The 12871-nt window shown below is 48.9% G+C and overlaps 2 protein-coding genes across 4 annotated transcripts in view; both read right to left on the reverse strand.

Annotated features, from left to right (window-relative positions):
- The window catches only part of LOC120383937 (E3 ubiquitin-protein ligase TRIM39-like), a 961691-nt gene that overhangs the window by 734022 nt on the left and 214798 nt on the right, over positions 1–12871 (reverse strand). The gene's annotated exons all lie outside the window — the stretch shown is intronic.
- Positions 1–12871, reverse strand: part of LOC120383918 (butyrophilin subfamily 1 member A1-like) — a 62880-nt gene that overhangs the window by 23933 nt on the left and 26076 nt on the right. For all 3 annotated transcript variants that reach the window (XM_039502245.1, XM_039502244.1, XM_039502246.1), the window contains 2 exons: positions 11244–11591; positions 1311–1592 (listed from right to left, as the gene is read on the reverse strand). In XM_039502245.1, the coding sequence (XP_039358179.1) occupies positions 1311–1592; positions 11244–11591 (630 nt within the window). The remainder of the gene's footprint in view (positions 1–1310; positions 1593–11243; positions 11592–12871) is intronic.

The following is a 12871-nucleotide window of genomic DNA, read 5'->3' on the forward strand; positions in this document are numbered from 1 at the left end:
GGTGAGCTGGCAGCAGGGGAGGGGGGCTGAGGAGGCGAGCGGACAGGCAGTGGCGGCAGGTGAGCTGGTGGTGGGGAGGGGGCTGAGGAGGCGAGCAGGCAGGGGGGCCGGTGAGCCGGCGGCGGGGGAGAGGGAGGGGGGCTGAGGAGGTGAGCAGCGAGTCAGCAGCTGACCTGTTCCACTGATCTTGTCTCTCATAAAAATTTGTCCTTTTTGCTGCTTTTCTCTGGGCTGGGGGCTGTCCCAATGCTGCGGAAAGGATGTTCCGAAAGGAAGGTGCTGGCTTCTAACCCCAGAGGCCCTCAGCATGTCTGCTCATCTCTAGTCTGCCCACTTGACAAGTGTGATTGTCCTTGGTCTGGCTCCCAGCCCCTCTCCAAGGGGTGCAGCTCTCTGGAGCTGCTGCCTTCCACGCCTTCCTCAGTCACACCTCATTCATTCAACAGGGCAACTGATTACAAAGTTGGGGGAAAATCTTATTCTACTTCTGGCAAAAAGACATTTTTCTTTTACCTTAATTATCCTACCTTAGGGGCCCCCTATAACATATTACCAAGGTTCAATACAAAGTCATATAAAAGTTATACAAAAATGCATAATGCAGAGATTTAACTGCAATTGCATTGATTGACTGCTGTGTGCAATAATATAGTCACCCCTGGGTCTTTGAATGAGGCTTTATACTGGGCGGGGGTGAGCAGCGAGCGGGGGAGCGGGTGGGCAAGAAGCAGGTGGGCAAAGAGGCGAGCAGTGAGCCAGCAGAGGTTCTAGGGGCAGGCATGGGGGTCTCTGGCAGGGGAAGGAGGAGGTGAGGGGTGGGTGGGGGACGGACTAGGAGGGATGCAGAAAGCCAGCAGGGGGTTAGGGGAGAAGAGGGGTGTGATGGTGGGGCCAAGCGGGGTTTGGGTTGTGTTTCCGGGGGGCTGGGCAGTGCTGGGGTGTGTATGTGTTTCAGCAGCGCTGGGGTGGGGTTCAGTGAGGCTGGGGGGTTTCGACCCTCAGTTGTTTTCTTTGGAGTAATATGGCCCTTGCTGCTTTACAAGTTGTGCAGGCCTGGTGCAGCCCAAGCTCAGACATCTATACCACAATTTAACAGGCCCTTAGCCTGAGCCAGACAGCCTGGGTCACCAGCGGGTTTTGAATTGCAGTGTAGACATAGCCAAAGAGAACTGAGGTTGTTCAGGAGTTTCCAAGACGTGCTCAGCACATTGAAGGTTCAGGCCAATAAACAGGCGACACAATGATAAATATTCTCTGCCCACATCTGCAGCATCTCAATCTATCTATGTGTGGCTGGGACGGGCACTGACCTGCTATGGAAATCTCTGACTCTCTCTCCTGGTTGAGTCGGGGGTTCCTGACACAGCAGGACACTTTCTGGTTGGACTCTTCAGTTAGAACAATGGCAATCTCTGTTTGAAACAGGCCATTGGCCTCTTGGGATATTTTTGCAGAGGCTGATGGTAAGAGCTGCCCCTGGAGATCTCTCCACTGAGCTTCGGGCTTTGGGTACCATCCAGCTGATCGACACACCACCCGGATCCCTCCGTCCTGATGTCCCTCCACAGAGATGGCAGGAGCAGAGCCCAAACCTACAGAAGAAATAAATGAACTTGTGACAATCCTACAGTGCTCAGTAATGAACCAAAAGTTTTATTACACAGTTATCAAAAGCCATTTCCTATTAAACTGAGAATTGAATGTGAGTCCATGGATATGGTTGATTAGTTAAACTGGCCAGATTCTAATTTGATAGAATTAATCTTAATGTCAGGGCTGTTCTATGCAGAAACTTGCTCCAGTTTCGTTAAAGTGGGTTTTTTTTTAAAACCAGTGCAAACACCTGTGTGGACACTTCCATATCAAGAAGGAATCGACTCAAGCTTTTAATTAATATAAGCCATTTCCAAACCATTTAAGAGTGTCCATATAGGGTTTTGCACTACTTCATTGTAACCAGTTCATGTGTATGTATAGACCAGAGGTGGGCACCATGGGACCATTCTGCCCGGTCTCTGAGCGCCTGGCCCAGGAGGCTAGCCCCCGGCACCTCCTCCGCTATTCCCTCTCCCCTGCAGCCTCAGCTCACTGCACCGCCGGTGCAATGCTCTGGGCAGAGGTGCTGGGAGCTCCTGGGGCAGTGCAGCTGCAGAGCCGCAGCCTGACGCAGTGCTCTGTGCTGCGCGGTGCATGGCTGTCTCCAGCTGGGCTGCATGGTGCCTGTCCTGGTGCAGTTGCGCTGCCAGCCACCGGTGCTCCAGACAGCGCGGTAAGGGGGCAGGGAGCGAGGGAGGGGGGTTGGATGGAGGGCAGGGGAATTCAGAGGTAGTGGTCAGGGGCCGGGGCGGTCAGAGGGCAGGGAACAGGGGTGTTGGATGGGGCAGTTAGGGATGGGAGATCTGTGGGTGGTCAGGGGACAGAGAGCGGGGTGGGTGGATAGGGCAGGAGTTCCAGGGGGGCCATCAGGGGGCGAGAAGCAGAAGGGGTCAGATAGGGGGCAGGGCTGGGCCATGCCTGGCTGTTTGGGGAGGCACAGCCTCCCCTAACTGGTCCTCCATACAATTTCTGAAACCCGATGCAGCCGTCAGTGCAAAAAGTTTGCCCGCCCCTGCTATAGACAAACATTACATTAATTCACTACCAAAAAACTTTGTTACTGGAGAGTTCAGGTTGCCTCGGCTGTGCCTTGTACCCTTCCAGAGCACAGAATCTGGCAGCAGAAAACTGGACTTCACTGAGAGCCAGGAAACACACCCACACTCACACCCACAAAATACAGACATTAGATAACAAAGAAATGCAGGGTTAAGGTATTGCCTTCTGCCCCAGATCACACTTTTACTGATGAGCTAAACTGAAATAAAATGATCTTAATCTGAATGATCTTAATCCGGCCAGTGTGAGCAGCGACCCAGTGGAGGTGGCAAGCAGGAGCAGTGAGCAGGCAGCCAGTGGGAGCAGAGAGCAGGTGGCCGGCAGGAGTAGTGGGCAGGTGGTCCACAGAGGTGACCAATGGGAGCAGTGAGCAGGCGGCCAGTGGGACCAGCAGGCAGGCGGCCAGTGGGGACGGCTGGTAGGAGCAGCAGCCAGGTGGCCTGCGGATGCATTTCCCCCACCACCACTCTGCTCATGGCAGGAGCAGCATGCACACAGATGTATCTATGAACTCTGGGTCTGTGCTGACCAGTGAGTGGTGTGTTAAACGAGGGGCACCCTACAAGAACTTGATTGTTGGACTCATGAACCTGAAGCAAAGGACACTGCCCAGCACACTCTGCAGAGAGTGTCTTGCTGATGCTTTTGAGTTAATGAATATCGCTTGTGCTGTTCTCTCAGATTAATGCTAGGTTACTTTTATTAAAGAAACTATTTCTAGCTCAGACTCTGTGCTTGCGAGAGGGGAAGAATTGCCTCTTAGAAGTGCCCATAGGGTAGAGTGAAATTTTCCCACATTACTGGGTGGGGGCTCAAGCCGTTTTTGTTGATATTGTCGAAAAGGAACCCCCTAGATATTGAACCCAGACCTTCTTGCTGCCCACTCCAGCTGGCAGAAGGGTTACATTATAATGATGCTTTTTGATTGTCACCATAACTTTTATCAACAAAAGTTGGCAGTGTAGACAAGGCCTATTTTGAGGTGGGTGGATTTTTTGTTTTGATTTTGTTTTTCCTTTTTGAGCTGTAATCTGTATCCAGGAGATAATTCAGAAGGTGCTGAAACTATATGTTATATCCTTGGGGGCAGCTGGTTTAGGAAGAAATCACTTGAGGCCAGACAGCAGACAGCTAACAAACTACCATTTTATTTACAGACCCAGAGAACTCACTCAGCCGGCTGAAGCTGGCTGAGCTATCCCCTAATAATCTAACTCAGTTGCCATAGGAACCAAAAACCATGACAACCAAATACACAACATATTCCTCCCCCTCTAATAAGAACATCCCCATAATAAAACACACACTAGACTAGAGAAAGAGGGTAGACTGCCTCCATTCCTGGCTAAACCCTGGGGATTATTTTGCCCCATAACCGTGGGTTCGCCCTAGCTAAAGATCCAGCCGATGAGGAGGCCTTCTGTCTCTAGGTGGATTACGGCGAACTTCTGGTGTTGTTGCACCCGAAAGTACCATGGGCTCGGGGTCCGCAGCACGAACGGGTGAGGAGGTGGTATCAGCTCGTGCTGCGCAAAGGGGCATCTCAGCCGCCGGCAGTAATGGAGGAGAACAGTCAGGAATAGGTGATTCGTGATTCGGTGTCTCACCAGAAGAGGTGAAGTCAGACCCCTCAAATGCAGATGTGTCCTGAGGACTGGCATGACCTGGCAGCAGCTGATCTACATGTCGCCGCCAGGTAAGATTCTCTGCAGTCCGGACTGTGTAGGAAACAGGTCCTGTTTGAGTGATGACTGTGGCCGGGACCCATTTAGCTCTGGAAGTATAATTCCGAGCCAAAACTGGCTGTCCCGGGCTAAAGGTTCAGTCTTTTGCTCTGGGTGCCCATCTGATGACTTGATATTGCTGCTGATGTTGCACAGTTTGTCTGGGTTCAGAAGGTTTCAGCAGATCAAAGCAAGTGCGCAGCTGTCGTCCCATCATTAGAAAGGCCAGAGATGCCTGGGTCGTAGCATGAGGTGTGTTTCGGTAGGAAAGTAAGAAGGTATCCAGACGCTTTTGAATGGAGTGTTGTCCCCTTGCTGATTTCAAAGCGTTTTTCATTGTCTGCACAAATCTTTCAGCAAATCCATTGGTGGATGGATGATATGGTGCTGACGTGATGTGGTGTATCCCATTTGCCTTCATAAAATTTTGAAACTCCTGAGAGACAAACTGCGGTCCGTTGTCGCTCACAAGTTGTTCTGGCAGACCAAAACGACTAAAGAGACCTCGTAGTTTTTGGATAGTACTCTCTGCAGTAGTGGACTGCATTATAGAGACTTCTGGCCATTTAGAATGGGCATCTATTGCCACCAAGAACATGCTTCCCTCAAGGGGGCCAGCAAAGTCAACGTGAATATGTTGCCACGGGTTTTCAGGCCAGTCCCATGGGTGTAGGGGTGCCCACTAGGGTGCATTCCTCACACCCTGATATGACATACAAGCTTTTGCCTTCTCTTCAATAGCACTGTCCAATCCAGGCCACCAAAAATAGCTTCATGCAATTTCCTTCATGCGCACTATTCCACAGTGACCAGAACGTAGCTGTTCTAACAGCTGTGATCTCAGTGGTGGTGGAATAATGACACGTCTCCCCCACAACAAACAACCAGATTGAACCGATAACTCCGTCCTTCTGGACATGTAGGGAATAAGGTCAGATGAGACCGGAGAGGTTTGTCAAGATTTTCCATGCATCACCAGGTCCATAACTTGGGACAATACTGGGTCAATGCAGGTTGCCTTCTTTATCTGAGTAGCAGTGATGGGTGTATTCTCTACCTGTTCAAAGTAGAAGATTTCCTTTTGGGCACTATCTTGATGTTTGACCGGCAAAGGCAACCTTGAGAGGCCATCTGCATTGCCATGCAGAGTGGATTTCCGATATTTGATTTCATATGTGTGTGCTGAAAGTAACAATGCCCAATGTTGCATACGACTAGCAGCTAATGGGGGAATGCCTGTGTAGGGTCCAAAAATTGACGTCAGAGGTCGATGGTCTGTGAGAAGAGTAAACTTTCGCCCAAACAGGTATTGATGAAACTTCCGAATTCCAAAAACAATTCCTAATGCCTCAGGTTCGATTTGGGCGTAGTTAGTTTCTGCTTTGCTTAGAGTGCGTGAAGCAAAAGCAATAGGTCTCTCTTCTCCCGAAGGCATAATGTGTGACACGACTGCTCCCACTCCATAAGGGGAGGCATCGCAGGCCAATTGTAGAGGTAAGGATGGATCAAAGTGCGTTAGAAATTCAGAATTTAGCAATGCATCCTTAGCTTTGTTAAATGCAACATCACAGGCTTCAGTCCACTTCCAGGCCTTGTTCTGCCCAAGGAGCTCATGAAGTGGTTTTAGCAGTGTGGCTAACTGTGAGATGAACTTTCCATAATAGTTCAGTAGTCCTAGAAACGAGCGCAGCTGGCTTACATTTCGAGGTGGGGAAGCCTCCACAATAGCTTTAACTTTTGCAGAGGCCTTATGAAGACCTGCAGAATCAATGATGTGTCCCAAATATTCAACAGAGGGCTTGAAGAATTCACACTTGTCTTTGCGAACTCGTAGGCCATACTCTTCCAGTCTTTGTAGGGTAGCCTCTAAATTCTTTAAGTGATCCTCTTCATTTCTTCCAGTGACCAGGATATCATCCAGATAGCACTGAACTCCTGACAAGCCACACAAGATCTGGTCCATAGCTCTCTGGAACAGGGCGGGAGCAGATGTTATTCCGAAGGGTAGGCGACAGTATCGATAAAGCCCCTTATGAGTCACAATAGTCAACAGCTCTTGGGACTTTTCATCGACGTGCATCTGTAAATATGCTTGACTCAGATCAATCTTACTGAACTTTTGTCCCCCAGCCAGGCCTGTGAAGAGGTCATCGATGCCGGGAAGCGGGTATTGCTCTGCACACAACACTGAGTTGACAGTGACTTTAAAATCACCGCAAATCCGGAGAGAGCCATCTTTCTTCACGATTGGAACGATAGGAGTGGCCCATGAGCTATGGGTAACTGGTATTAGGACTCCATTGGTAACCAGGCACTCCAGGTCTGCTTCAACTTTTGGCCTGATGGCATATGGCACAGTTCGGGGTTTCAGATATTTTGGTGGACTGTCAGGTTTAATGTTCAATGTCACAGTCATTCCCTTCATACTTCCCAAATCATCTCCAAAAACAGCAGCATGTTTCCTTAGTATAGGGGTTAGACTGGTTTCTTCTTTAGTCATCCGGTGCACTTCTGCCCAGTTCAGTTGAATCTTCCCAAGCCAAGACCTACCCATTAAGGCTGGGTAGTTACCTCTCACCACAAACAGTGGCAATTTAGCCGCCTGTCCATTGAGCTCCACCTTAACATCAATAGTGCCCAACATGGGCACAGCTTCTCCCGTATACGTTTTCAGAACAGTTTTTGTTGCCTTAAGCGGAAGATGCTGCAGCTTTTCTTTATACACAGTCTCAGAGATCAGCGAGACGGCTGCACCGGTGTCCAGTATAGGTTTGCCATCCAACAACAGGGTTACCCAGTATTCATGTGAGCCCACTGCCAAAGACAAAACATGCAGTGGCACTTTCTCTTGCGCTGAGGTGTCACCTTGATCATCCTGGGTCTGCTCTAGGGTATGCAAGGTTCCTCTTTTTATCGGCCAGACCACAGGCCTCTTTTTCTTTTGTTTACGGGCACACTCAATGTGTCCCTTTTTGCCACAGTGTCGACACACCAGGTCCTTACACCAGCATTCTGATGCCTGGTGACCCGGCTTACCACAGCAGTAACATTCTTGACTCTGCACCGTTTTGTGGGTCAGTTCTTGTGACACTTTTTGCACCTTAGGGGATGCACCGATGTATTGCACCTCCCTTGTAGCCAGTTCCATGGAGACAGCAATATCAACAGCCTTCTGTAAGGTAAGCTGAGCCTCTGTCAGTAGGCGCTTCCATATAGCTTCACTGTACAGGCCACACACTAACCTGTCACGCAGGGCATCATTTAACATCTCTTTAAATTCACAGTGTTCTGCTAGCTTTTTTAAAATGGCTACAAATTGTACAACTGTTTCATCTTCCTTTTGGTCTCTTTTGTGGAACCTATATCTTTCAGCAATTACCAGTGGTTTTGGGGAGAAATGGGACCCCAGGATTTCCACAATGTCACTGTAAGATTTAGTCGCTGGCTTAACAGGGTGTAGTAAGCTGTGTAGCAGGGAGTAGGTTTTAGCCCCTACAACACTTAAGAATATTGGCACCTTCTTTGTTTCTGTAATGTAATTTGCAATACCAAAAAGATCAAAACGCTCAGTATACACATGCCACCGCTCTATATTCTCATCAAAAGGTTCCAGTGGCCTGGTCAGAGTAGCCATGATTTTAGTTTCACTTTCACAGTCAGTGCAAACAAGCAGTATTTTTATTTGTTTGTTTTGTACCTTGACTTCTACTTCCTTCTGTTACTGGAGCAGCACTAGGATCCCATCCATCGTCGCCACTTGTTATATCCTTGGGGGCAGCCGGTTTAGGAAGAAATCACTTGAGGCCAGACAGCAGACAGCTAACAAACTACCATTTTATTTACAGACCCAAAGAACTCACTCAGCCGGCTGAAGCTGGCTGAGCTATCCCCTAATAATCTAACTCAGTTGCCATAGGAACCAAAAACCATGACAACCAAATACACAACACTATATTTGAAAAGAAAATAAATTATACCTGCAAACACTCGCTGGGAGGGGTGATGGGGATGGAGGAGGAGATGGGAACAGGGGTTGGGTCTGCAGCAAGGCATGTGGGTATTATGGGGAGGGGGATAAATGGGAATGGGTGGAAGGGGAGGAAAAAGGGGTTGGAGCCTCCTCAGGTAAGGGAAAGGAGTGGTATGGGAGAGATTTGATATTGTGAGGGGTGATAGTAAAAGTTGTGGGTTTAGGGGCAGGGAGTCCTGTCAGCCCCAAATTCTCCCTTTTCCTGATCTGGGGGAGGCCTACCCTTTTGCAGGGGTCTGAATTCCTTTTTCTTCCTACTGTATGTCCAGAGATCTGGGAGACCCTGTCACTCTTGGGTTGTCTAACCCCCTCATGTAATCTGTTATCACGGGGGAGTGGGGTGGGGGCTGAATGTGGTGAAAATGTAAATGCCTGAAACACAGGACATGAATAGTTAAAATACACATCACCCCTGTGTGGGGTTGCCAGAGTGTGTGGGGAGGAGAAGTTGGATTGGGTGGGCCTGCAACATGGCTGGGGTACTGGGGAAGTCTGGCTGGACCAGAGCTGGGGGGGCCAAGCTCGGTATGGTAGTTGGGGTGAGGAGCCCAGCTCAGTGTGCAGCTCAGGCTACATAACCGAGGGAGTGTGTGGCCAATCAATAAGCTGCTGCCTGTGATGTGGGCACCCAGAAACGCAGGGCAGAGGGGAGCTACATGTTGTGGGGGATGGTGGAGAAGGAGACAGACACACCAGTCTCCTCTCAAACGCTTAAAGTAGCCGCTGTGTAATAAAACTGTCCAGGTGTTGGGGCAGGGACCTGGGATGAGATTTCTCTCACCAGCCCTGTTACCAGCTACCCACTGCAAACACTGCAAAGGACGACCGTTATCCCCACTGCACTATCACAGAACATACAGGGGGGTGGGGCAGTGAGCAACCACGGAGCAACTAAGTGGCCTAACAGAGAGTTCCCAGGACTGGGACTATTCCTCACTCTGCCACTGAGCTGCTGGATGACCTTGGGCAACTCACGTCGCTCCTCTGTGCCTCAGTTTCCCATCTGTAAAATAGGGATAATGATGTAAAGTTCTTTCAGGTCTACTAATAGAAAAACACTAACTATACTTTTGGTTATTACTTAGGCACAGACATGTAGCAACTGCAAACCTAGGTGAGAACTACAACCACGTAAATGGCCACTAGCTCCTACAACAACATTTCTCTTTCTGTTAAAAAAAACAAACAAACAACACAACTAGAAAATTCACTGACAAAACCTTGGTTTGCACAGAGTTCAGGCTGCCTGGTGATACTATCTCCTGCCCTTCCATAGCACAGTGACAGCTCTGAGACCCTGTTCCCACTACTCTCTCCACTGGTCAGTACAGCTACACTGAACACAGGGAATGCAGCTGCACTGGAGGCAGATACATGCTGCAATTCAAATCAGTGGAGCACAGCACAAACAGTGGCACCTTCCTGTAATCCCTCCTCATGTCCATTCACTGACAAAAAACTTAGGGTAGGTCTATACTATTGCAGTAAGTCGACTTTAGGTATGCAACTCCAGCTACATGAATAATATTTATTATTTTTCAGTCTCCCATTGACTTACCTTACTCTTCTCATAGGGGGTAGAGTACATGAGTTGACTGGAGAGTGATCTGCGGTCGATTTGGCGCGTTTTCACTAGACCCGCTAAATCGACTGCCGATGCATCAATCTCCACTCTGTTGATCCTGGCTGTAGTGTAGATGTAGCCTTTGTTACCTCCAGGCAACCTTTACTCTGTACTATTCATGCACTTCCAGAATGCTGAGTTCAGCAATACTCAGACCTCTAAAATGAGGAAATCCATCGGGAAGGTAAACACCCAAACAACCTTAACTCTGCCCCTTTGGAGCTCATAATAACCACTGGGAATTGGTTGCATGTTCGGTGTAGCTGTAATGACCAGTGGAGGGATTATTTAGAGCTTATTGGCAGAGCTGTCACAGTGACATCAGGAGAAATGCAGGTGTATCTTGAGGGATCAATCATGCCTCATTTCAGAACTGAGCGGTGAGGGCTCTGTCAGTAGCAGGGCTCAGACTCCTTGCTGTGGGGATTGTCAGCAGCCTGGTGTCAGATATGCCAGTGATCACCAGCGCTTGGTGAGGGGTAAGTGAAGGCAACATCCCAGAAGAAATCCACACCCACAGGGCAAGGGTGACAAGGCAATAACATTTTGCAAGTCATGGGTGGTTTGTGTGGAGTAGGCTCAGTGTTTGAATGTAGACCCAGGTGTTCACTACACCTGGCCTAAACCTCATGTCCTCGTTACAGAACTAGCTGCATCTCTGTCCCCTTGCTGGTCTCTCTGACAGCAACTTCAGGGGTTAGGCCTCCTGCCTCTACCAGTCCTGGGAGCAGGGAATTCCTCAGTTCTCCCACTCTTAGACCAGGCTCTGGACTACAGGGCCCTGTGTAGCAACCACTGTAACCCTGAAGGGGCCAGACACGAGCCGAGATCAGTCCCAGCTGATGGCATCAGTTTGGGGAGGATCAGCCATTGTGCACAAAATAATTGTAATAACCACAACATGTTAATGTCACTTGACTGTTTAAGGGAGTTAGTGTGTCTCATTAACCCCTTGCTCCAATGCCCTCAAATTTGGGCCACTAGCCCTACCCCAGAGACCAATGAGTCACAGCAATTTTCAAGACAATCTGAGTATGGGTTTTAGAGAACTTATAAAAAACGGATATTAAACAGCAAACTAGAATCAACCTTATCCAGAGCAGAGCTGCTGACCCACGATAATGAAAAAAATTATGTAATCTCACAATGAACCTTCTGACTCCATTTATTACCCTGTTGAAGACGTCAAACGTCAGAACAAGTTACTGACCTGCCACCTGCAGTTCTAATAAAGCTTCTTCATAAAACACGTTGGATTTAAAAAAACACGTATACTGTCCATCATCGGAGGGTCGGATATCGTGTATTCTCAGGGAAACTCTCCCATTGGTGATGTCGTCTTTCAAGAGCTCAGTTCTTCCTCGATATTCCGGCATCTGCTGTCCATACTGATCCTGCCCATAACGGTACAGGTGCACGATTGCAGAGAACTGGGATCGGAACCATCTCACCTCCATGTTCTCAGCGCTTATCCTGGGGAAGAGGTGGCAGGGCAGGACGGCCTCCCCATCTAGGGAGGCAGCGATTGGACGGTTAGGTCCAGTCACTGTGAATTGTGCTGTGAAATGTACAATGAAAAAAGGAAATTAAATTGGCGAGGGGCTGAGGTTTGGCATTAATTCAGCAGTAAGACACACAGTAAGAGAGCACCTCATGCTAGAAGTGAAAGACCATTTAAAGACAAAAGCTTGACAGAGCATAAACCAATAAAAGGTCTGAACATGTTACACTTGTCCCAAAAAATTCTCATCTGGCACATGGGACTCTCTGGTAGGTTCCAAAGTCTTTCCAACCTTTCTCTAAGGGTTTGTCCTCTTGGTTAACAGGTCCTGTCACTTTGCAGCCCAAGATCTCGGGCCTCTGGTCCTTCAAATCCAGCTTTTATACCAAACATCTTTGTTCTCTTGGGCTTCTGGGACCTGGTCTAACCCAGTTTATGCAACTCTCCCTAGGGGTGGTACTTCTCTGGAGCTGTTACCTGTCCCTCAAGTAATTACCCCTCATGGTTTGCAAATTCTGAAGGAGATGGGGTAACCCTCCCCCATGGCATAGATTACAATCCCGAGCCCACAAAGATACATATAACGTGTATAGATACATTGGTAAAGGGGTACACAAATAAACAGAACATGCATAAAGTGAATTTGATAGTCCCCAAAATGCAGCATGTGGCTGCAGCATCTGTCACACAGAGTTCACATGTGAGTGTCATACACTGTCCCTATTATCTCTGAATAAAGCTCTAACTTCTCATGGGCACCCTGGGGCCTGGGTCTCTGATACACCAAGGCCTTTTCATGCTGCTCCAGCCCAGGGGCCTCCTCATCTGCAGGAGGGGTGGTGTAAAGGCTGACAAGGTGGAAAGATATGAAAACAGACCATCACTATGCAGGCAATGGCTTTAAAGGTAAAGTCAGGGGTCAGATAATGGAGAGGGGGAGGTGGCAGAAAGAAAAGTGCAGGAAACAGAGAACTGGTCACTGTGGAACTGCACAGGATGTGGGGGTCTCGGTGCAGAGACTCAGCATCAGGAGAGAGCGAGAGAGCTGGTTAAATTAACAGGATGGAAACCACAGCAGGGGGGACCAAAATGCCCAAGTAGCTGTGGAGCCAGCCCCAGGGGTGGAGTGGGTCACTATCAGGGTTTCACTGAAGGCACAGAATGAAGAAGCCAGCAAATATCCTCACATCCTCACTGTGAGATGAGGTCTAGCTCTGAGCCCTAATCAGATGTGCCTAGTCCCACATGAATGACTTGTGGGTTGTTACGTCTAAACTGGAGAGTCTAGGATTCAGGACTCCTTCGTGGCTGAAGAGTCTGATTTGTGACGTATACGG

This window comes from Mauremys reevesii, linkage group 15 (genome assembly GCF_016161935.1).
Source record: "Mauremys reevesii isolate NIE-2019 linkage group 15, ASM1616193v1, whole genome shotgun sequence".
Taxonomy (NCBI): Eukaryota; Metazoa; Chordata; order Testudines; family Geoemydidae; genus Mauremys; species Mauremys reevesii.